General features: G+C 45.1%; 1 protein-coding gene across 2 annotated transcripts; it reads right to left on the bottom strand.

The window, feature by feature from the left end:
- Nucleotides 1-2169: 2169 nt before the first annotated feature.
- LOC126534571 (sulfotransferase ssu-1-like) lies at nt 2170-16814 on the bottom strand. Of its 2 annotated transcripts, none has more exons than XM_050181838.3 (2): nt 16670-16814; nt 2170-6813 (listed from the first exon to the last, which is right to left on the bottom strand). In XM_050181838.3, the coding sequence occupies exon 2, from the start codon at nt 6808-6810 to the stop codon at nt 5848-5850; it is 963 nt and encodes a 320-aa protein (XP_050037795.1). In that variant the 5' UTR covers nt 6811-6813; nt 16670-16814; the 3' UTR covers nt 2170-5847. The 2 variants fall into 2 exon arrangements, with proteins under 2 accessions (XP_050037795.1, XP_054928330.1); XM_055072355.2 differs by lacking the exon at nt 16670-16814 and adding an exon at nt 16529-16578.
- Nucleotides 16815-26176: the final 9362 nt, after the last annotated feature.

Genomic DNA, 26176 nt, shown 5'->3' with positions numbered 1-26176 from the left:
GTCAGCCTACTTTAAAACAATAGAAAATAAGATAAAGCAAAGTCCGAAGGAACTTTGGAAGCATATAAAACGAAATAAAAAAGACAACCTTTCTATCCCCGCTTTGACCGATGGCGATGTTACAATTTGCGACGCCACAGAAAAGGCCAAGTTGTTCAATCTTTATTTTACATCAGTGTTCTCTGCCCCAACAGATTACCGGAAAGATCTGAAATTGTTAAAACACGAATCCACACCCATGCCTAAAATAGTGATCGAAGCTTGGGGCATTGAATTACTGCTTCGTGATTTAAATTGTGCAAAAGCTGTGGGCCCTGACTGTTTAACCAATTTTATGTTGAAGTCTTGCTCTCATATAGTGTCAATGTATTTGAAAATTATTTTTGAGAAGTCCTTGGAACACAGTTCACTTCAGGCTGATTGGAAAAAGGCATCGGTTGCTCCTATACATAAAACTGGCCCGCGCAACATTATTAATAACTACCGTCACATTTCACTAACTTCTGTGTGCAGTAAAGTTCTAGAGCATGTTTTCTATACTGCAGTAGTCAAACATATAGATAGTAATTCTTTATTTAACCCAAATCAGCATGGATTTAGGCGAGGATTATCATGCGTCACACAACTAGTAGAGTTCACACATGTCTTAGCGGCAGCCCTGGACGACAAATCATCGGTCGACTGTATTTTTCTTGACTTTCAAAAAGCGTTCGACACCGTTTCACATTACCTGTTACTGCAGAAACTAACCAGTTTTAATATTAATCCCCAAGTTATTGCATGGATCGCCGAATATTTACGCGAGAGGCGACAATATGTAGCCGTAAACGGCGAACAATCTGCAATAAGTAATGTAACGTCAAGGGTACCTCAGGGATCAGTTCTGGGGCCCCTTATTTTCCTACTTTATATCAATGACATTAATGAAAATGTACAGTCCCATATTAGGTTATTTGCAGATGACTGTATATTATACCGTAAGGTTACATGTGAAAGTGACTGCTTCGTAATTCAAAACGACTTATATGCCATACACGATTGGTGTGAGCGATGGGAAATGAAACTGAATCTCGAGAAAGCGGTGTGTATGAGGTTCTCCAAAAAAAAAAATCCTGGAAAATTTGAAGATAGGATAAACTACTGTCCGGTAAAAATGGTGTGTGAATATAAATACCTAGGCGTTTACTTTTGCCCCTCTTTATCATGGAATCGGCATGTGGATTATACCGTAGGCAAAGCTTGTCGGAGCTTGGGATTTTCACGACGAAATACACGTGCGTTTCCACAACAAACCCGGGAGCTACTATATAAATCATATGTAAGATCTGCGCTCGAATACGCATGCCCTGTGTGGAATCCTTCATCAGTAACCAACAAAGAAAGACTAGAAAAAGTTCAGTCCATGGCGGCAAGATATGTACTAGATATAGCAATGCATGACAGGCAGTTTAGTGCAACCAAATCTAAGGCAATGCTAAACTGGCAATCTCTCCAGCACCGAAGAGCGTCGTTTCGACTCAAGCTTTTGCACAGCATATATCACTCTCATACTCGAATTCTGCGTGACGTGTACATAAACCAGCCTCACTACACATCAGCACGCAAAGATCATGAACAGAAGATAAGAGAATACAAATGTAATACATCGGCCTTTAGCAGCTCGTTTTTCCCAAGGACCATCAGTCAGTGGAACCGACTTCCTTCCTCAGTTGTAGGAATTTCTTGTCCTAACAAGTTCTTTTCTGCATTAAAAGCAATAGAACCTTGTGATCCCTAAGGCTTGGTAAATATCCCGTGTACGTCTAGCAATCATGATGACCTATAAACAATCCCAGCTGCAAATGACATTTTCTTTTAGTGCCTTTTTTTTTCACCTTGTCGCACTGTATCTTAATCACTACATTGTTTCTTCTTTCTTTTTGCAACTTATTATTCGATTTGTTTCTTTTTTCGCTTTTTCATTATGAGTCTCTGTAATCATTGTGCTTTATGTACTCTTTTTCTTTTTTTTTCAAATGTGATATGTGACATCTGCAACGTGCCTGTTTCCGATATGGCTGTGTGCTACTTAGCTGTGTGCTTTTTTTTTTTTTTTGGCGGCCTATAATAATGTGTTGTTGACTTACACAAATTTATGCAAACCTGCAATTTTGACGCTTGTTTTTCATCTGTACCCCCCCCCCCCCCCCCCCACTGTAATGCCTGAATGGGCGCTGTGGGTACTAAATAAATAAATAAAAGAAATACCATATCAGTCTTCACCAGGAACTAAGTGAAGCCTACTTTGAAAAACGGGCAGACGTTTGTAATTGGGGCCTAATAAAAATTGGCTAAGATAAGGATTTCGTAGAAAGACTGATTTGGACTGATGAGGCTTGATTTTGCAGGAACGGCACAGTGAACATTCACAATGCTCACTACTGATCGGGAGGAAATCCTCACTGGCTGCGCAGCACAACCACCAAATTCGGTGAATTCTAAATGAATGCTGTGGCATACTTGGGGACAGAATTATTGGCCCTCAATTCTTCGAAGGGAACCTCGATAGAAATAATTAGGCGCACAAAATTCTTGCTGGTGTCGTCGATAAATTTGCCTCGAGTCTGCCTCTCAACGAACTGCGGCAAGTTGGTTCCAGCATGACGGGGCGCCACCACATTTCTACTCCACTGCAAAGAACTGCTTAAACTGTAACTTTCCACAGCAGTGGATTGGACGCGGAGGAGAGATGTTTTGGAAGCGGAGATCCCCTGATCTCTCTCCACTGGACTTCGTTTGTTGGGCTACGTGAAAGATCGCGTTTACGCAGTTAAGCCCACCGGTGTCAACGACATGAAGATGAGATTAGTTACCGCCTGCAGAAGCATCGTCCCGAAAATGCTGCGCAGAGGTGTCCACTCGACGCGAGAGCGGTTGATGTGGTTTGTGGCGGTGGAAGGCAAGCATTTCGAACATCTTTAAACCGCTGGTTTCTTGACGATTGTGATAATTCTAAGTTGAGTGAGATTTCATATCACTCGAAACTAATATTGTATAAGCAATGGTATATTTGTAGCTAATTTCTAAAATGTTTTTGTTTGTTTGTATGTAGGCCATGGATTTACACTGTACTTGTTTTCTTTTTGTTCTTTTATTCTCACTTCTTCCGAAGTCATGTTGGAATCGGAGCTGTGTGTGACTAAATAAATATGAATTTGACTAAGTTGACACAATTTCATGATCTGTTACGAGGACGGGTAGATGCGTTCTAACTTTAAATAGGTTACATAGAGAATACAGGCCATTAACCCGCGTTTCCTAAGCGCTGACAATGCCGGGTCGTAAATTCTCTTTAGGCATGTGCAAGGCGCCCTGAAAACTTTAGTGGTTAATAATGTGCTGTATGGCAGCTGACGATGTCGCTTTGTGTTGTAAGATGGCATTAGTTTCAACCTTCTATACCTAGCGATTAAGTTACATGGTCCTTGTAAGAAATGACGCGGGGCAAAGCGGCACGAGAAGATGCAAAACAGTCGATTTAGTCAATGATGTAAGCAATCTGAAGCCTCAAAAGCTTGCAGCCTTTTATGCGCAATGCCTCGCTACATCAAGTGCACCAGAGACCTCGAAGAATGCCAAGCTTATAATAATGCATAAGAACGGAGACGCAAAAGAATTGAATAGTTATAGGCCCATTAGCTTGCTTTTAGTATTCTAGAAAATAATCACCAAGATCATTTTCAGTAGGAGAAAGGCAACACTTCAATCAACCAAGATAACAGGCTGTCCTCAGGAAAGGATATTGTACAACGGTATAAGTCCATGTCACCAATCCGGTAATTGAGAAATCTGTGAAGTACAATCAACCTCCCTATTTGATTTTCATATTTTATGAAAAGGCATTTGATTCAGAAGAGATACCACCATAGAGGCAGTGCGTAAACAAGTAGTACAGCAGGCATACATGAATATCTTGGGAAATAGTGATTCCACACCTACGTTGGTTTTCCAAAAGAAAATTGAAAATTACCTATCAAGAATGGGGTCTGGCAAGGAGACACAATATCTCTAATACAGTTCAATGCATGCTTAGAAGACATATTCAAGCTATTAGACTTAGAAGACTTAGGAGTGAGGAAGAACGGCGAATATCTCAGCAATCTTCAGTTTGCAGATATTGTCCTGTCCAGCAACGTTGCGGACGAATTACAACAGATGAATAAGGATCTTAACGAAGAAAGTATAACAGTGGGGTTGAAGATTAATATGCACAAGACAAAGGTAACTGCTCCCTATCCACGCTTTATAGCGTGGATAGGGAGCAAGTATTCATGACCGCCGCTCAGCCACTAGAGGCTGCGCCGGAGTATGCTTATGTGGGTCAATTACTCAAGGAGACCCTGACCATGCACCGCAAATTTTCCAGAAAAATAAAAAAATTGGAGTGCATACGGCAGGCCTTACCAAATCCTGACTTGGAGCGTACCACTGTCCCTGAATAGAAATGCACGCAATTGCATTCTCCCGTTGCAAACAATGGGGTAGAAACTTGCAGGCAAACAAAGGTGCTCGAGAACAAGTTAAGAACCACGCAGAGAGCGATGGAACGAAAAATGTTAGGTGTAACGTTAGACGCTAGGAAGAGAGCGTTGAGTATAAGAGAGGAAATGGGGATTGCTGATATTCTAGTTGAAATTCAGAGAAAAAGTGGAGCTGCGCAGGCCATGCGTAGCTAGAACAGCGGTGGGTCATTACAGTTAGAGAATGGGGGCAAAGGGAAAGGAAGGTCAGGCGATGACTGCAGAAAATCAGGTGGGTTAATCACATGGTGAAATTTCCAGGCGCAAGTTGAAATCAGCTAGCGCAAGACTAGGGCGATAGGAGATTGCAGGGAGAGGCCTTCCTCCTGTAGTGTATATTAAAAAAATAACATGATGATGATGATGACGATAACCACGATGACCGAACGAGACTGAAGCATTTGCACGAATTAAAAGCTACAGCCACTGTTGTGTTAATCGTAGAGAAATGTTAGCCTGCTTTTTTGCTCAGATTCCCAAACCAGCGCTCAAACAGCGCCTCGGACGCACCGCCCATGTGTGTCATTCTCGACGCTTTTGTGACGCCGAGCAGCCTACTGCAACGGACTGCAAAGTTATCAAATGCATCGTAGCGCGCTTGGTCCGTACGCGTCGGTCGGGGACCAAAATATCAGCTTTGTGAAATAAGAATAGGGCAGAGACGCTGAACCCTTTGCTAGAAAGAAACCAAACGAAGCGGAAATCATTACATTTGGATTGCTTCTGGCCCTCATCGTGCGGCCTGATTAGTAAAATGAAGCTGAAGAATGTTTTTGTTAATGTACCAACAAAAGCGTTTTTAAGATGCCGTAATTTATTTTCCTCACGCGATGCCCTCCTGTATTAGACATTGCAACATAGGCGCTTAAATCCGTAAATGAAAAGTCAACTTGTCAAATTTCATAAGTTAACAAATACATCGCAAATGCTAGTCGCCCATCTTGTGAGCACAGCGCTGAAGGGAAGACACCATTCTCGCGTACGTAAACATATTTAAACAATCTCTTTTGGTTAGTATAGATTATCCCGTGTATTTTTTTTCTTATATAAACAAAAAGTGTTTTCATCTAGCATTGTTTGTTAAACTGCGTTTTTTTATCTTACGGGCCTGTCATTTCTACATGCACCAAAATATAAGAGCGTCTTTTGTTGGGAGAAACGTTATGACATACATGTTGCGCACTGCACTCGTACCTCTGACAACACTTGTGGCCAACAAAAGTCCGAATAAAAAGTTATTCCTGCAGTTCTGCACTCGACGGTTCCTTGTGCAGTATCTGCAGTCTTCTTAATTGGGGACAATACGGGGAATGTCCACGTCTTTCCACAAGCTCATCAGGTCCGATCCTTTCGTAGCCTCGATAATCTTCTCCTTCATTCGTCGAATCTGTTCAGACGAGAAATGGTTTTTCCAGTCTCCCACCTGCCCCTTCCTGATGAATTCACCCGTCATTGGTTTCTTTGTAAATTCGAGAACATTTTTAACCCCTTTGAGGAGTTCCGGCCTCAGTGTTTTGAGCTGAGGTAAATCTTTCAATTCCGATTCCAGTGCCTCAGGCCCATCGTTGAGTTCTTTTTTCATGTGTTGCAGACTACACCTCTCAAGAATGTTGCGGTGAAGTTCTGGGTTTTGTTTAATCTTACTATAATTTTCTTCACCAATGAAAGCCGCGATTTTCAGTACTCCAGACCCGATGTCTCGTTTGAGCTCTTCGTAAGTCAAGAACAGCACGTTGGGGTCATTGCGGTGTGCGTACCAGGAGAGAACGTTCTCGAAGTAGTCTCCGAAGTCGACTCGCCCTTGAAGAAATAACTCGAAGAATTCGTCGAACGTACCGTGCTCGAAAAGGTAAGGTGGCATGTTTCGCGTGTGATAGTAGAAGGACACACAACAGTCGTAAGGATTCCTCGTAATGTAGATGTACTTCGCTTCGGGAGAGTAGGGGTTCTTGTCAAAAGGTAAGTGGGTCTTGAAGGCAGCCGGTCTTGGTGCATAGACAGCGGCTTCCCCTCCTTGCATTTCCAAGAAAGGAAGACGCAGCAGCAACTCGAGATCATCTTTCGGTTCGTGGGCGTCCGTAAGAATGTTGTAAACGATATGTTGTGTCCACGTAGTACCGCATTTAGGGTAGCTCACGATGAACAAGTCTCCAGGTCGTGGCTTGTACGCAAGGGTTGACCGTACCGCATCGTCCGGAAAGTGTTTGCCTAGAAATATGCCTTCAATGGTCCGGAACACTTCCGCCGCCATTGTCTGCAATTGAAAAAGTACGACAATAAGAATTTCATCATGCGAACAGGTAATAGCCGGGCAATGCAACCTAACGTTTGTGCACTTAAAGGGGCCCTGAACCACTTTTTGTCGAAGTGGAGAAAGACATTTGAAGTGAAGATAGGCTATTTCAGAACAACATTGCCGCAAAAAGTGCTTCAATACGGTCAGCAGAAGCGGAGCTATCGGCACTCAAGCGCGGCCTCAGCTGCACTCCCCTTCCTCCTCCAATGCCTTGCACTGCGAAGGCTACGGCGGAGACGTCACCGTGGCGCGCAGTTCAAATTTCGGATTTGGCGCCTATGCCGCGCTAAACGAAAGCCAAACGCGGCTGTCCTCAGAGAGCCGCAATGCGCTTAGCCACTGGACTCGTGGCGGCATCTCGCGGCGGCCGCGGTGTAGCAGATCGCAGCGACCAATAGCAGCCCCGTATTGGAGCGTGCTTTATGACAAAATTGAGCACACCGAAGAGAGGGAGGATCATGGTGTTTTTGAAACGAGAGCGTTTGAGAAAAGGGTGAATTCGCGCTCCGCTTGCAAGCTCCACGGACCGCTTACGACAGCAAAACTTGGCCGAGATGTTCACAACAGCGTATGCTACCCGCGGACTATGTTATTTCACCAAGCCCGAGGGGTGGTTCAGGGCCCCTTTAAACACAGTGTTCCTTGAAATAACAGTATCCACATGTTCTTTATGTCAACAAACAAGTGAAAACGCGCTCTGTGGATGACATCTGGTTCGAAGATCCGAATGCGATTTCGTGAAGATCCCTAGATGACGACGGGCTTTAGACATTGTATGTATGGGCGCTATTTTTCAGCCTTCTTTAGAGGTGAAGAGCAAATGCAAACATGCTTTCTCGGGAGCCAATATGCCAACTGTGCAAATACTCATGCTTTCAGCCATGATTCAAAAGATCCCCCCGTACTGGATCTGTCTGTAGAGACCCGAATAAAGCACTACCAGAAGTTCAGCGAACAATGAGACTTATGGCGGAAACAGTAAATTGGATACTATGGTTGGAAACAAAAGAGACCATGTCGACTGACAAGAATTCAAGAAAGAAATTAGAGAATAAACTCTGTACATTAAGACATAGGGCAGTGCCTTTCTATTGGAGGTCCGAGCTTGCTGCCTCAGGGAACAAAAATGAACACCAAGGAGAAAAATATTCGCGTTAGCATGAGGCAAGTGTGCGCTGCAGTTAATATCCGGAGACAAAGCACATCCTAATGGAATGCGAATACCCAGCGATACCTGTAGGAAACGTTCATCTTCCAGAAGCACCGGGATTTAAAGCGATTGTTATCATTAACCGGTCAGCAGCAGAGATACGCAAGAGTCGTTTAGAGCAGGGTTGGAAAAAAAAGCAGAGAAGAAATTGATAGGACGGTATCAGGATACTGGACTATATCCATTACCACCATAGGCAACTTAGATAAAGAGGCTTTAACGAAGTAAAAAAAAAAACCGCCTCTGTTCGACGAGGAGGCAAATAGATCACCATCGTCATCATCGTTAAAAGTAGGATCTCATGACATTGCTCCGCCACTGCGAGAGCACGCTCGGTTCAAATAGGAGCTGAATTGATTGTTTTTATTGCTCATAAACACTGCCCTTCGTGTGGAAGAATACTGGTCGCCTTATTTGAATGCAAAAAAAAAAAAGGTCACGTGGCCTTTTACATGCTTCTTAGTACGCTCAGTGCGGATAAAGTCTAAGAAAAGCCAGCTGAATTCGTTCTTGTTGTCGTTGCCCGTTGAAAATGCAGCAGCAAGACATAGTCTATGCACAAGAGAAGTGACCAGATATTTTTTTCGGATTAAAAATTTCTTCTCGGAACTTATGTTATCAATCAGGGAACTTGCTGTCGTAGATTGTCAGCGCTCCGACGCTGCCGAGTTAACTTGGTTTTAACAAGGCTGATTCTGGGGGCCAGTTGGTACGGTTTACTCATAATGGCAAAGCATTTAGCGCAATTCAAAAAAGAGACAAGGCTGCACGCTGTCCTGTGTGTCTGTCACCTCCCTGTCTCTTTTTTGAATTGCGCTAAATGCTTTGCCATTGGTTTTAACGTTTGCCGTTGTGAAAATAATGTATTTGGCTTTTTTTTTTATCAGCAGCGCTAATAAAGGTGGCACTCACTACTACATAATACAAACAGGAGATGAAATGAAGTTGCCTTGCACTACAAAAGAACAATATGATGACCACCATCCTGACTTCGTAGTTTTCGCACTTTTGTTTCTCTATTTATCTTAGGATGTCTGCAGCACTAAAACTAGAAAATGAAACGCTTCCTCGTGTGTGTTATCAACCACTGCGGCCTGCACGAACGATACACGACTACACGCCACGATACGTCTTCTATGCCTGTCAATAAAGGCGCGGGTTTATTCAGAAGGCCACCCATTGTGCGGGCAATGAAAGTTAAAGGACCGCTACGCAGATTTTTCCACCAACAATAATGCTGGTACAATACACGACAGATATTTGCACCATACATTCACGCAGACATATAGTCAGTATGCGAATCCACGAGATAAAGCTTGACAAAGAAGTGGCAACCGCAAAGATCTTGCAGTTACTACACCTTATTTATATAACTAAAACAAATTAAAATGTGATGGTGAAACAAGCATTTACATGTAGCAGATGCTTATAGACAATGTGTAAAGTTAAATGCATAGCTTTCTACGGAATATCCAATGGCCATCCTAATATATATATATATATTCGCCTTTTGCGACGCCGAACTGCACATGCGCAGTGCCCTAGCGGCTGACAACCGAAGCAATTTGGCAGGCGCACGGCCGGACTCGACTCTCTCCTCCGAGTGAGTGGAGTGCGGTCGTGGCAGGCGCTGCACTCGTCAGTGGAATAGGGCGCCAGCCGTTTCTCTTGCACATATCCGTGTCTTGCCCTTCTACACGGTTTACCCCGACGTATATCGCGATGACGCCTGCCACTCCGGCGGTCAGACCTCCGCTCTAGCACACATGCTCTGTGAGTGCGGGTCGAGATACCCCAAGTTCAGCAAGGAGGAGTGGGACTCGCTTCTGCGTAGCCCCGCTCTAGACAAGCAAATCCTGGCTGTCCGGCATGCCCGTGACCGGGTCGGTGGGCTGGACCTGCCAGTACCGACGTGGGAGTAGTCGGGTGCGCGACGAGTTCGCGTCCTCGCTGGAACTCTAATAAAATTCTTTCACTCACTTGTGAGCCTTGCCATGCTCGCTGCCTCGCGCACGGAACGCCTTTTGAACATTATTGCCATCGAAATTGGGCGCGATGCCAGTGTCGTGTCTCGTTAACGGTTGCACCTCCCGTGACCATCCCAGCAAGGCCAGCAAGGCAATGCGGATTTTTCGATTTCCGTCGGTAAAACGCGATCGACAGCGCCGTGAAGCCTATAGATTAGGGCTGCACTATGTGACTGGTATGTATGGGCATATGCAGTTTACCTCTCTGTTTTTGTCATTACTGACTAATAGGAATAATCTCGACGAAGACGCAAATGTATGCTTGAGCTAGCCAAACAAACGATCTCTGAGATCGCGCGACCTGGTTGTGAAGTGTTCTTTTTTTATCGTCTCTGTGCGTCCGTCGCTAGAACGCTGTCATTTCGCAACTTCACATCGTGCACACTTGCAGCTTTATAAACGCCCCGCGAATGCTCGTGATGTCGGCGTAGTTATCTGTCGGAGCCAAGCTCATCTGCACTGCCGGGCTGACGTGTCAAACAGTGTGCACTGAGTAAGTAGCTGATAGTGCTAGTCAGCAATCGTTGCTAGTTGTCGTTTCGTGATTCTTGTCGGTATCAAGTGAAATCATATTTACTTGCAGAAGTCTCTTGTGTTCGTTCAGTGAATTGGATTGTGGTACGTACGGTACGTACTAAAGCCCATTTTGCTATGGCGGCATTTTCTGGAGTCGAGTGACCCGCCGTGGTTGCTCAGTGGCTATGGTGTTGGGCTGCTGAGCACGAGGTCGCGGGATCGAATCCCGGCCACGGCGGCCGCATTTCGATGGGGGCGAAATGCGAAAACACCCGTGTACTTAGATTTAGGTGCACGTTAAAGAACCCCAGGTGGTCCAAATTTTCGGAGTCCCCACTACGGCGTGACTCATAATCAGAAAGTGGTTTTGGCACGTAAAATTATTTTTCTGGAGTCGAGTGGCGCGTCTTACCATGTAACTGGCACGTTTCCGGGGCGCCTTCACTGTCGCCCAGCCATCTGGACTTCATACTGACACGTGTACTTACTTGCATTTTTGGGGTGACAGCTCTTCAGCGTCAAACAAGCGGTATCGCTCAGCGCGGGACGTGCCAGCATGTATCGGAAGTTTCTCGAATGCTATCGATCGTTCTATCCGCTGTCTGTCATCGCCGAACCTTGTGTAATCTGATTGCATGTATGCGCGATGCGAATGGTGTTAAACGTTCTGGAAGACATGCGGGAACCAGCGATTGATCTCGAACGTTCGATGGCTCATGTGTGAAAGCTGACGCGCTTTACCCTCTGGTCAGATTTCGACGACCGCCGACTGTGTTCGCAGCTAGTGTCATGCTTTAAGTGTAGCGGCTTTTTGTGGGCACAGTTTCGGCCAATAAAAGTTAGTTTCGTCATTCACAGTATTGCTACTGTGTTCTTTGCCGTCACTACTACGTGACAATACCGACGCTGTTTGTGCACACGCACCAGTTCAAAAAAACGACGCGGTCGACCGCTATGTTCGTACCGCGACGCGTTCAAGAGGAAGACAGGCGCACCATAAACAGGGGGGCATCACCGATTTTGGTCATTCTGACCATTTTTCGGCGTTTTTGTAGATGTACACACACTTTATGGGGGTAAATAACGTAATTTGGCAGTGTGTTGGCCTACCCTCTGCCTTGTATGTATGTACGCCTAGCATTATGGCATACCATAAAGCAATACACGCACTGGTGAAACGTGATATTCGCCCTAAGAACTACACCTCATGCCCTATTCGAGTCATGCGGTTTTGTGCGTACTCATACTGTTTTATTACTTCTATTCACTTTACGGCACAGGCGCAGCGGTTTCAGGCCCCGGAGAAGCTTGTAGAGCGTTACCGAAGCCCTTCTTCCAGCCGTTCGTCACGTTGAAGAAACCTCAGGGTAAGCATTCACAAGCGGGCTCGATAGCTAGCGGACGATGACAAAATATGACGGCGCGTACACGTTGTTTCGGTCTCCTCTCACACGTTTCCTGTTTGGCAGCGTGTTTCGCGTGGGGCGGCTGTCGCGGCGCGCAGCGGCGCCTGCCAAATTGTTTCCCGTGGCCACCGCGCGATGGCACCCCAATGCATTGCAATATAGTGTTCCTGTATATGCTCCCGCAGGGAGCAGAGTTGCGCATACCTTTTCCGGCGCCGCTCGCACCGCTATTGGCCGAGCGCGAAAAATGACGTCAAATGACCCGTGCCGCTGCGAAGCCAACTTTACGGGCGCATCGCCGACTCATGCGAACTCGTCGTTTCCGTCAGTACCATCGCCAGTGCAATCAGTGGACCGTCGATCGTGCGTTCAGAGGAGCAGCTAGAAGCTCTTGCATCTTGAATCTCTTTCTATTTGCAGATTTGCTGCTACTAAATAGTAAGTACTACTAAATAGTAAGTACTACTAAATAGTAATAGTAAATAAAAGTAAGCTTTGCTTAAAATGTGCACATGTCAACATTTGAAATGCGCTTAAATCTGTGTCTGCACCGTATGTATCGAAAACGTGTAGCTGTTGTGAACGATGGTTAGTGATAAATGGCGCTCTGTTAAGGGTCACTGACATAACTGCAGGCACGATAGCTCTCTTGGCGACGGTCATTAATCGGCTGGTTTCGGCAGCCAAAATGCGCTAAGTGTCCACCTTACGTGTGTGAAGTTTCAAACACTCTTTAAAACATTTCTTGCTTTCTGACTATGATAAGATAACTTCATATGCATGCTGAAAATCATTGCACCGCTGTTTGTGGCAACGTACTGCGCGTTGGCGAGCGAACTTTGGAGCTGTTCGAGCCACGGGAGCAATTTATTTTGGGGAATCGAAGGCGGTCCCACCCCATATTTGTACGTTCGTGTGTGTGTTTGTATATGGGTGTTTACATAGGTGCATACAAAGTTTCCGTTGGTTGGAAGCCCACCCCCTCCGGCTGCACGAATGACTCGTTCGAGCGTAGCCTGTATTAACAAGTGCCCTTTGCTAAGCGCCTGCGAACAATTGGCGCTTGTAGCTCGCGACCACCAGAGAAAAAGGCGGAACACCGCGCGGCATTTGGCTCCTGCGCGCGCGAGGAGTGGCTTCGCTGCAGAGATGGATCACGGCGGCGGTACTATGCGCAACTCTGTTCCCTGCGGGAGCATATACAGGAACACTATTGCAATATATCGAGAAAGGCGGAATGACGGTGCAGGCGGTGTGTGAAAGAATGCGTTTGGAGGCGCATGAACTAGATGGCGTGACCATACCGCGGGAGGCTCGCGAACATGTTGATTGCGTCTCTTGTGAGAATTAGAGCGCACTTGAGTGGGAAAAGCGGCTGGGGCGGCGCATGCTTTGCAGTGAGACGCGCGACCACGATAAATACTGTGGCGGCGCTGCGACCGAAGTGGATTGGGCGGCACCAAGGTCCCGCCGTTGCAAACTGCTGGCCATTCTGCTCAGCGGGGTCCTTCGTATCGGTTCGCGCGTTGCTGTTCGGGATCAAACCGCTCAAACGGTGTTTATGATTAGATATGACATGTATTTATGCCATAGGAATAGATGCTTTTCTTTCTCTTGTTTATTTCAATTTAATTATTTTTAATGCCACTCGCGACTGTGCGTGCAGTGCGGCCGCAGTATCGGGTTTTATCATACTATGTTATTGTACGTTCCCTTTGGAGAACAAACATTTCTCTTAATCTCCAAGCAGTATGTACCTCTCGTGTGTACTTTTGCGCATATGGTTTTTCATCAGTAGGTCTTGCGGAACGCAGACGGAAAAAAAACGTACGTAAACTTCCTGCTTGCCGCTTCAAACAAGTAAAACTTATCTGCCTCACGCGGCGCCCTGTACTCAGATTTACGAAAAGTATTCTTACATAAAAAGAAAAAAAAAACTGCAGTGCAATATTCCATTCATATTTCCGTCTTCCTCGCGTAACAGGTCGCTGATTAACTGGCACGGGTTCTTTTATTGCGGTCGCCACTCGCGCGCCTAGAACAGTTTCAGGTAGCTATTATATATGCTAATCTTTGGCAAGTCCATGCTTAACAACAACAACAAAACTTAGTGCCCTTCGACTCTTTGAAGTAGGATGACCAGCGAAGCTCTGTATGTGGACCACATAATGGCGAAATATACCTCCGCCGCGGGAGGGTCCGGTATTGTACTATCTTCGGGATCGGCCCACGTACAGAGTGCTTAACGCCACGGGTGCACGGGTGTTATTGCATTTCGCCCCTGTTTTTGCATTTCGACTCCATCCAAATGCGGCCGCGGTGGCCGGGATTTGATCCTGCGATCTTAGTCAAGTTCCTTCTCACTTGCTATTACTACGGACGCAACACAAAATTTAGAGAATGCCGGAATTGGCATCTTTTCAAATCAGCTTAACTGGCCTTTTGCTCCCCGAGAGTATAACTGATGATACCCCAATATTTTTTTTGCAGAATTTCTGGCAATTATTCTGGCCATCAGCCAATTGGGTCTACAGAATCTGAAGTAAAATTTGGTCACATAAATAATAGGTGACACCTGCTCAGTGTATTTTCGACTCTTGCCCCTGACGATCTGTCTCAAGTCGGCTTTGTCTAGGTCTCCGTACATAGTGTAATCTTTTTAATTAATAAGCTGGCTCGCTCGCATCGTCATCACTAAATGGCCGAGTCTTAAGTACTCTTCCTGACTTCGCTTTTATAACAGTTGCTAGATTTAAACGCATTTTATTTCTAAATTGCAATGAATCACGCCCACCTTGCGCACATGATCTTAGACATCGAAATTTCGGGTGGAACACGAGCAAATGCCTTTCACGAGAATGCTAGGTGACCTTATCAAGCTGGCGTTGCAGAGTTCCCTGCCTATATTTTTACCTTCATAGATCTGGTTTATCTATAACTAACATGTACCAGTTTTTGAATAAACCAGTAACTATGGACCATTTCATTCTTTATTGCCACCGCTTCTCGTCCACCCCCCACCCCCCAAGATTGTTTATGTTTCCAACTAGTAAGCTGAGATAAGCGCTTACTACACCAAACATTTTGTCCTTTGGTGCCTGTCAATTAGGCACACGCCTTGAATCAATAATTACTGCTATGCACAAGTTTATTGAAGCATCTGGAATGTTTCGATGCTAGGGTATGTGAGGTACTGTGAGGCATTTCATTTTAATTTTATCCAGTTTATGTATAGGCCTTATGGAAAGTTTTATAAGCATTTATAGTTGCCGAATACCTGGTTTTGAATGTTTGCCTTCACCCCTTTTGGCAGTCTGTCAGATGTACTTTTCACTCAAGCCAGTGTGGCCAATCCCCCTTGCGTGTACGAGCCATGTTTTGAGGCAAAAACAACAACAACAACAAAAACAACAACAACAACAACAACAAGATCGGCATTCTAGAAAGCGCTGTCGACATGGCGACAGCACTTTCTAGAATGCCACGTTAAATGAGAAAGCGACGACAGGGCTCTGTAGTCGTCGCACTTTGGACGCGATACAATTTCACTAAGTGCGCGTCACCACGCTTGCATAATAATTTGTTGCTATAGCGTTTCGCGCGACATAAAATTGTAAAAGTCAAATACACTTAACGCGTCAATATAAAATAAAAAAGGAAACACATATTCAAGGCGCATGCATATAATTCCCGCGGAACTTGCAATAAAGCTAATCGAAATGAGTTTACTAAATCATGCGGTGACATACCAACATGCCAGAGCCTACAAAGATAAAATAAAAATAAAAAGCAGTAATGCGGTGCCACTTCTATCCAGATTGCGGACTCTAACGGATGCCCGACAAACTTGGTGGCGAACAGCGGGTAAAGTTTTGATGTTGTCGCCACCCCAAAACAACACTTTCCTGTATCGGTTCCCAAGGGTGGGCTAGGGACCTTTCATACATACACACACACGAGCTATTGTAGACGGAAGTTTCTTTCTCGTATTTGCCCGAGCATCTCGTGCACGCGTGAGTTTCGAGAAAGCGATCTGGGAACTTTTGTTGGGGACTTTCGCAAAATCTGATGAATTCTTGCTTGTGATGCGCGTTTGCTGAGGTACTACTATTGGCTTTCTACGCTTGTACTACGAACGGCGGAGCGACTTGTTCCGGTGCGAACTCCAAGAAATGGCAGTTCAGCCTTTATTTTTACGTCTAGTAATGAAGTTCCTTACCGTGCAATTAATGATGATTTCAATGTTTACTTCACCACCCTAAAGGGTATTAGCTTTGCTTTTTATTGAGCCTTTCGGGGGCGCTAATTGCTATGCTGTCCCGGATCTGTCCCATTTCAGATCCGAAAGCCACAACAATAAAATGAAAGTCTGTAGTTGTACGTGCCGAAACCGCGATATGATCACGAGCCACGCTGTAGGGGGAGGCGCAAACCCCAGGATTGATTTCGACCATCTTGGGCATCCCAACGTGTACCTGTCTCAAATAACCAGTCCTTTCGCGTTTCGCACTCACCGCAATGCGGCCGCCGCAGCCGGGATCGAATCCAAGACCCTGAGACAAGAAGCGCAACATCACAGCGCTGACTAAGCTGCCGCGGCGGTTCACAAAGCGGTAATAAAATATAGGAAAATTTAGAAGACTTGCAATACTCACCGAAGCAGAGGGGGCGTCAGCGTTGCAGCCGGTTTCACGGCGAATGCTGCGACAAAGCGCTTTCCGCAAGAGCGTAAGTGGTTGGCACGCGTCCACTATAGCGCCGTCGCTGTTGACCTCGACGCTCGAGGCGCCGGCACGCTAGTATTATAAACAAGCAAAGCGGTAATCTGAAGACGACGCCGTTGCTCAACGTCCATGGCTGCCGCGTGGTGTTGTTCCGCATCGAAGAAAACGCCCTGTCTCCCTCGAGCAGTTGAAGCAACTGCACTGCAGGCGTTCTTCCTCCCCAGTATTGTTGGAAATGACAGTGCTGTGCTTCATTCGAATCAAGCGTCGCTTCTGCGGCCAGTTGCATGCGACCTTGGATTCAACGTCGTTAACGACGCGTAACGTCGGCCGTTCTGCAAATCGGTTAGCGCTCAGCCGTAGAAACTTCGTCACACCTACTGCGAGACACTTCCGTATCGGTGCATGTAATCATGTGCCCGAGTTATATTAGCGCGAGATGCAGCCTGAATTGTCGATCAAGAAAGAAAGCGAACTCCCGCATACTTCTTCAAATAGCTTTACGGCGTCACCATTTCTATTTTTTTGCTGCTTGCATGTACACATCTGCTGCTCTATACAATCGAACGAACAGTCATAGCCAAGTTAATTAGTCATGATTGCAGCGACCACCGACCACGTTTTGCATACACAAAACCTCGCGACAAGATATTTAAACGTACGTATAAGTCTCCACGAAATCTGCGTATCTAAGAAACAGTCACTGTATATAGTGCGTCAAAGAAGGCAAATTAACATGTTGCGCAACCACAGTTTTACAGATCACACTCCACTCCCCCTGATGAATCGCGCGTGATAGGAGGCGGCACGCTTCCTCCCCGCTTTCCTCCTTTGCGCACACAAGACTGAGCCACCATTGTCAGCTCACCAATGTCCCCCCCCCCCCCTCCCCCTGCGCTTTCACTCGCAGATACAGCAGGAGGCGCGCGGTGACGATGTTATCGTCCTTGGACTTTCTACAGAACATGAGGGCGGCGGCCACGGCAGCAACGCGCCTGGAGGTCCAGTATACACACCTTCGATCAAGTGCTTCTAGTTTGAAACCGCTCTGATTGAACACTGGCAGATTCATAGGTAGCCGTGAGGAAGGCACAATATAATTCAATTTTCGGTGTACTAAACATCTTCAGAACAACTAAGGCTTTCGCTTTGGCATGGATGTACTCGTTCTTTTGCTTTTTGCAAAGTGATCACCGAGCCACAAAATATATTTATTTATTTCACATACTGTCAATCCCTCATGGGATTATAACAGGAAGGGCAAGTACATATGGTAGTATTTGCGAACAAAGAATATAAATAGATTATATAATCATAAGTGTGGTATTGCAAAGGTTCTGGTTTCGCTAAACAAAAGAATTAAGTAGTTCATCACAAATGTAATATTTGAGTACAATATACTATAACAAGTAAGAATCTGTGAAAACAAGAAACCAAACAAGAAAAAGAGAAAAATACACCTCAAAACACGTGTGACATAAAATACCTAATGAACATGACAAACAAGATGCAGTCATGCGTATGATGCATCATACAAAAAGAACGCTCATAGATTAAAGTGTTAGGCTATGAAGATCGGTAACAAAACTGAGTATGTAAGTCAGAGCTGTAAGGCAAGGAGATGTTCTTCCACTGAATTAGCAAATGTATTTAATGAGGGGCTGTTACTAATGGATTCACTCAATTTATTCCACTCTCTTATCGCTAAAGGAAAGAATGAATTCTTAAAGCAATCGGTATGAAAAGAATGCTCATTGAATGTATGTGTGTTTTTATGCCGCATTGGCCGTGTTTCATTTCTGGAGATGTGTCTAGAGGTATCAATATTAAGCGTGTTGTGTAAGAGCTGGTACATAAGTTTAGAACGGGCTAGTACAGCTCGGTTTTGTACTGTTAGGATCCCGGCTTTGTTAGGTAGTTCGGTGGGCGAGTGTGTTAATTTATGGTTATTGTATATATACAGTAGAGCTTTCCTTTGTACACCTTCTAGTTTTTTAATTACTTGTTTAGTGTATGGGAACCAGATAACATTTGCGTACTCAAGGACAGACCCGACGAAAGTTTTGTAAGCTAGAAGTTTTGTATCGGGTGGTGCTAGTCGGAGGTGTCTTCCAAGAAAGAAAACGCGTTTCATTGCAGTTGCTGTAACGTTATTTATATGGGAGTTCCACCTGAAGTCATGTGTTAACGTTAATCCGAGGTACTTGTGTTCATGAACTCGTATTAGTGGCGCGTCGTTAACGGTATACATAAAGCTAGAGTTATTTTTTTTTTCTGGTGATTGAAAGAACAGCAGATTTCTTAGTATTGATGGTCATCTGCCAGTGGGCACACCAGTTAGACACAGCTTTCAAGTCGTCGTTTAATGTTATGTGGTCATCATATAAGTTAATATTTCGATAAAGAATGCAGTCGTCTGCAAATAGCCTGATGTTTCCTATGATTTTTGCGGGTAGGTCATTAATAAAAATTAGAAATAAAAGGGGAGCCAGAACGCTTCCTTGGGGCACTCCCGATGTTACCCGGGCTGTCTGAGAAATCTGTCCGTTCACTTCCACAAACTGGGTACGGTTAGTAAGATAGTCGCAAATCCAGTCAATTATGGGGCCTGTACCTAACGGAGTCTCAAGTTTCCTTATGAGCTTTTTGTGTGATACCCGATCAAATGCCTTCGAGAATCGAGTAGGATGAGGTCTGTTTGTCTGTGTTGGTCGATATTAAATGATATGTCGTGGGTTAGTGCCAGTAGTTGAGTGATTGTAGAATGGCCTCTGCGAAAGCCATGTTGATATGGTGCTATGATACTCTCCTTTTCTAAGAAAACGGTTATATGTTTTAGTATGATGTGTTCTAGAAGTTTGCACACGGTACTCGTAAGCGAAATCGGCCGAACATTCGGCCAATATATATATTGATACTGAGAGTCGCCATTGCGGGGACTTCGGAATAATTCTGACCCACAGGAGTTTTTGAACGTGCACCCAATGCAAGGTACACGATCGTTTTTGCATTGCGCCTTCATTTGAATGCGCTGCACGTGCCCAGGATCAAAAAGCATGACCTCGTGTGCTCAGAAACTCAACGCCAAAGCCACGGAGCAAGCGCAGCGGGTGACAGGTACAACGGACAAATGCTGAAAATGTCACAAACGAAATGTTAAACAATACTTTAGGAAGAGCTTGAACGTCTACGAATTGGCTACGTTGTCGCTCTAAAGCTCTGGTTAGACGTGTCAGACATCTGCGCAAAAGCACTCGTGAATTATTTGTATTCATCCTCATCTCCGTCAAAACAAGTGCTGCGTTGGCAATGCACGTAGAATATTTGTTGAACGGATGACTTAGGTTAGAAAGGCTACATTTCAGGTGACTCGCTTGGTTGTGCATGCACCTATTCATGATTTTTGAGTAACGCTTGGTCGTTCATTACGTTCATAGGCAGAGATGTTTCATTTTGCGACACAGAATTTTGTCGTAACAATAAACGTACCACTTTCATAACTTTTTCACTGCAAGCTCTCTATTGCAGCTATAAGATTTATTTCGACTGGTTAGGTCATGCGGAGAAAGTTTTGTGGCAATCAGGGCCAAGGTACAAGAGCAGAGATCACACCATCACAGTACTTTGTACAACCGCGAAAGCTTTCCTCCGACATTGCTTTGCTTGCCTTGCTTTGCGCTTTTGTTTATATGCAAAAGTACACAAACAACTCCAAGGGAAAGCGAAGTGAAAAGCAAATCAATTAAAAAGCAAAATGATCAGCCAGCGTATTTTCGCCTACAGAGAATGGGGCGAAGGGGAAGAGAGGCCTTAGAAGGAGGTGGACAAAAAAGAAAGTGCAGGCCTTCGTGTCCATAGCGTTGCACTACAAAACAGCACAGAGCCGTGGGCTTCTTGTTTTTAGATATTGAATCAAATTGTTGGCTCTCTAAACAATGACCTACTCATGTCATCTAATCAAAACTAATTTTGTTATTTTTTCCCAGCTCTAACCGTCAAGTTTTCAGAAGATTACAAGGCTTCATTGTCTTTGACTTCTGCCGTCTGCCGACAAAATGAGAAAACTCAGTGGGCGTACTGCACACTATTTGCGTCATTTGTTTTGAAGTACATTTATGGCTACGTATACCATAAATGTTTACGGCGAGTTGGCTGTGGGTTGAGTTCCAAGACTGTCGTCGAAGTGATAGCCGTCCTTTGGCATTTTAGAACTCCATAATACGCACTCGCTCGTGAGCAAACAAGAAACAAGTTATTGCATGATCTTACTGTTTCAAATGCAGTACAACAAAATTTTTCCTGGACATTTCTATTTCAGCCACGAAATTCGTGAACTAGCTGGCGCAGAATTTAGCCTGACAGACGTCTCGCTGATACATGCACGATGAATTTGCCTGGTAGATTCACTCAACGGACGGAATTCCGCAGACGGGCATGACGCGGCTGAGCTGCAATGTATCCGCCGTTCTGATGTTCGGCACGATACAGTGGAATATCGTATGTCGTGTGAATCGAGTTTAGGCACGTAAAGTGCTCACGTCCATTACTTAACCTGCTCGTATAGCCACAGTTAGCTATGCTAGTGTGGGGCCTCACACTTCGTTAAAATAAAAGCCGTATCGTTATTCTGCAGTTGTTGTTTTATGCCCGGTAACTAATTACTAGGCTGGTCGCCAAGAAACCACAACGGTTGGCCCCATGGTACAATTTCACGCAGTTGTGCGACTGGACATTAACACATTTAAAGAAAAGAAACACTCCACACGAACACATCATGCAAGAATTCCGTGCTCTTCAAGACAAGTATCAAAATCACATGGAATTCTACACGGATGGCTCCAAAACAAAAGAACACGTGGGTGTAGGGGCCGTAACAGATAATTGGGAAACAAGTGTCCGTCTACCAATACATGCTTCTGTTTTCACTGCTGAAGTTTATGCTGTATGGGTTGCAGTTAAAAAGATTGTCACTGGTAAGCACAAAAACACAGTCATATACACCGATTCCTTAAGTACACTGAAGGCTCTACATCTGAAATCTGAGTGTGAACCCCTGATAGGAGACATTTTAAACATGTTGGTGCTTAACGAATACGGGAGGTCAATTCGTTTCTGCTGGGTCCCAAGCCATGTTGGCATACCAGGTAACGAAGCCGCTGATAGATGTGCATCGATGGCAGCACACAAAGATATTACAAACACGACACTCCCATATAATGATAGCATCCGTGCAATCAGAAAAGCCTTCACGGTAAAATGGCAACGCGAATGGGACCGTTGTGCTGACAACAAGCTACATCTCACGAAACCCATAGTTGGCGAGTGGAAGTCGTGTTGTCATCAAGAGCGGTTCATCGAAGTAGTTTTATGCCGGCTACGCATTGGGCACACACACCTCACACACAATTACTTACTAACGAAAGAAGACACACCAACATGCGAGAAATGTCAACAGCCACTAACAGTTATGCACATATTACTCACATGTACGCAGACTGAATCACACAGACGAACACTTTTGCACAAATTATATGAACTACACATACCTTTACACCCTGCTCTGATTTTAGGTGATGATCCGCTAGTCCCATTATGTGACGTCCGTAACTTTCTACACGACACTGGATTTTTACATAAAATATAGATAACTAACCCAGCCTTTTCCTTCACAAACTGGATTTTAAAACACCTCGTGTTTGGCGCAGCATAGCCTTAGCTGCTTTTGCGCCATTAAACCCCATTTAACTAACTAACTAATTACTAGGCACCTTGAGCCGATTGAGTTTCAGCAAACGACTAAACTTCGAATACCTGGAGCTGTGAGCGCGGGACCATTATTTTTTGTAATCTTTAGCGCCGTAGTCAACATTTTGCAAGCATTATATTTACCATGTGACATTTTATGCAGAGCCGCTAACATATTGAACGTTGTAATAATTTCGTAATTTCCTGTGAGCCCCCTAGTTTGTCCTTGATGACTTCTTGCTATTTCCTTCTTGCAGAGGTATGCGTAAGCGCTGTTGCATAAGCTTGCGTATGAGCATCGCCATCAAAATTGGACACAGACTGGTTCAGAAAAGGTGGTTGTTATTACCCCTCGCCTCTTTTTGTTCTCAGCTATTAGGATCCGTGGTTCGCGCGAAACATGATATCTCAAGGCAGGAAAGGAACGCTGTAAACGTTGCCGGCCTTTACGACCCTCATCTTGAAGTCCCAAACACGTATTCATTCCCAAACACGTATTCATTTATTTTGCCTTCTTCAACTTTAAAACCAAAGATTTCTGCAAGAGTAATAGCGGGCGTTTATATTTGCTTCTGGACATATACTATCACACCTTCGCAGAACGCGCAGAACGTTACTTTATTACGGGCGTTATTTTTTATTCGCCTGTGTTTGACCACACGCCATAATGTGGAAATGAAATTACACGTGACCATGGAGGCCCGTTTCATGAAGTTTCTGCAAGCGTGACTTATTAAATGTATTGTCTGCGATTCATTCTAAACATTTTTCACTCGTTGGTAAGTTCATGGCACACCTAAGAGCACTTTCGCGGACTGTTCTTGTTTCCGGGCATGTCAAAAGTAAGTAGCGGACATCCTGTGAAGAGGAAGCAGTGGAACGCTTTGGACACAAGACGTTGGGTTCACATGATTGACCGAAGTGACGAGTGGTGGAAGAGGCAACCCGGCTTTTATGCGCTTAATCATTCTTGCGTTTTCACACGATGCGCATGAGTAGCCCTAATCAGCAGATCCTGCACGTTCGGAGACCCTCTCATCCGACTTGAAAGAGTAGTACACTGCTCTTTGATTTGTTATAAAGCTTTTTAATATAATTACGCCTTTGCAGTTTCTCATGATGTAAAAAAAAAAAAAAGCCGGCAGATCCGACGCCCTGTGGGAACCGATGTTATGCGAAACAGTATGCAGAGAGCCTACCAAGTTAAAGAAATGACCATGAGAGCACCAAGACGTAGGCGGCTGTTTCGTGACCTACATGACACGCATGTGATAACATTAGTGTCATGACGTATCACCTATGTTCATCATACACTCTTGTCTTACTCTGCCAATTTTGGCACATACAAAGACGTAGGCAGCTGTTTCATGACCTATATGACACGTATGTCATGACATTCATGTGATGACCTAGTATTTATGTTCGTCATACACTTTGGACATACTATGCCAATTTACGTAGGCGGTTGTTTTATCACCTGCATGACACGCATGCCATGGCCTATCATTTATGTTTGTCATACACTCTTGTTATATTATGGCAATCTTGATACATACCAAGTTAACGAAACGACCATGAGAGCACCAAGACGTGGCGGCCAGATAGGTGGATAGATAGATAGATATTGTCAAAGTGGTACACGTTCGCCAAGAAATGCTTCGAATAATTGAGCTGCCGACGCTTCGCCTAAAGACGCCCCCATATATCGCTGGCCGCCTCTGGTACACTTATTGAAACAAAGGCAGCTGCCACAAGGGTTCCCGAAGCCGCGGGAGCCATACGGCACGTGCTGCTGTATGGTTTGGTGCTGCGGTTTGAACAAGCGCTCTTTACGTCCTATCTCACTACAGAGCTGTAGTCGACGCCGCATTTTAGTTCATGTTCTATTTACTGGTCCGGAAACAATAGGCGGAACAGCGACGATGATGTGGCCTTCTCATTCATTCAAACTTGTTTTCGAAGTGCCACTGATGGCGAGCTCTTTTGGCACTGCAGAGCGACTGAGCATCGTAAAGACTCGGCCCACGCGACTTCTATGAAACTTTTCTTTTGAACACCGCAGTACCGAATCGCGATGGAGAAGACGCCCCTCCCCTCGAAAAAAAAAAAAAATAAAAATAGAAGAGAATGCTGTATTTACACGGCACCAACCAGGAAGCCGAAGGCAAGAAGCTATAGTTAACTCCCTGTTATGCACTGTGGCAGCACAAGACAACGAGAAAACAGGTCCCAACGTCACCGAAAGCTGAATCCCCTGTTTTTTGCATTCGTCTAGTGGCCTTCGAGATCGCGTTTTCGCAGCGTAGCGAAAGGCGCGTAGGTGCTATCTCGGAGGCTGCGACTCGCCACTGTGCGGCACACGCGGCGGCACGTCTGGCCGGGGCGCTGCAGCAAGGAACCCACCCAGGAGCGCAGCTGCAAGTACTATCTGGTCGCACTCCCCCCCTCGAAGGGCTGGTGAAGGAACACAAGCCATTCTTACAACCACAACGCAGGCTTAAGAAACACGCACGAATTCGGAAGTGTGGCTCCCGCCCGTGGGCTTTTATCCAAAGCTGCTTTCCCGCAGATATTGTGGTACGTATGTTGCCCGTGGTCGTCTCTTCCTCAGTCCGTTTAGAGTGTACTGCAGGACGAAAGCCTCTCTCAGCGATTTTTCATTACCCCTGTCTCGCCTCAGCTTTCTCTTTTCTATGCCTGTAAATTTTTTAAACATACCACCTGCTCCCTCGGCGTTCCTCGACTGACTTTCCATTCTCTTGGCACCCAGTATGTTGGCACCCATGCAGAACATATAGGGGGCGCTACGGCGCTCCACCTCAGTGCCACCAACGAACACTTTGGTGTTAGGTTGCGTGCTACTGCACGCCGCCTGATCTCGGACGCGATGCGGCTATTGCGTTCGCAATGGAAGGGTCACCACAAGAATAGGCATTAGTAATATTTTACTCGTTATGATGCAACTGCAGCAATTGTCTGCCTATTCTGCTCAAAAAGTTGCAAATTGAGCTCGTTTACAGCTAGCGCGCGAGCAATCTTCACAACGTGCCGTCTCACTCATTGCCCGCTTACGTACTATTGGTCATCTGCCTTAGTTTAGGGGGTGCATGGCTAGCCCAGTTTCCTTTCTTTTTTAATAATCGTTCTGTGAACCGCATCGCACTCTTCCTTTCCCTTAACATTTTCCGTTATATCAGTCTAATTTTCTTAAACTTCTTGTTTTAGCCACATAGATGAATTCAAGTTGGTTCAATGTACTCATTATACGTTTGTGTTAAAATATAACGGTTGTAATGAAGCAGATAAACTACCTTTCATTGCGTAATAATGCGTCTCATGCGCACTTTAACGCATTTTTATTCTCCCAAGGACTTCCGAAAAGAAAGTCACCGTTCCACTATTCGGCGCAGATACTAGTGTCGAAGCGGAACCCATTTCTCTCTCCGGATCTCTATTTCCGTTTCATTGGAAATGTTCAGCGACCACGTAGCTCCGGAAGAAAAGAAAAAAAAAAACGATTCACCGTGATTTGAATTGGTATATGTTCGCATGTGTAACCTAAAATTCTCAGAGGAAAACTTCATGAAAGTAATATTCTACAGATGAGCTACCGTGCTTCCCGAGAAACCTCCGGTTGCGTTGCATTGACATTGGAATGCATTGAAAAAGAACTCTAAAAGTGGTGGCCAAGCT

Source organism: Dermacentor andersoni, chromosome 7, assembly GCF_023375885.2.
Source record: "Dermacentor andersoni chromosome 7, qqDerAnde1_hic_scaffold, whole genome shotgun sequence".
Classification (NCBI taxonomy): domain Eukaryota; kingdom Metazoa; phylum Arthropoda; class Arachnida; order Ixodida; family Ixodidae; genus Dermacentor; species Dermacentor andersoni.
The sequence above is the reverse complement of the archived record's forward strand: the minus strand, read 5'-3'. Positions and strand labels throughout refer to the sequence as shown.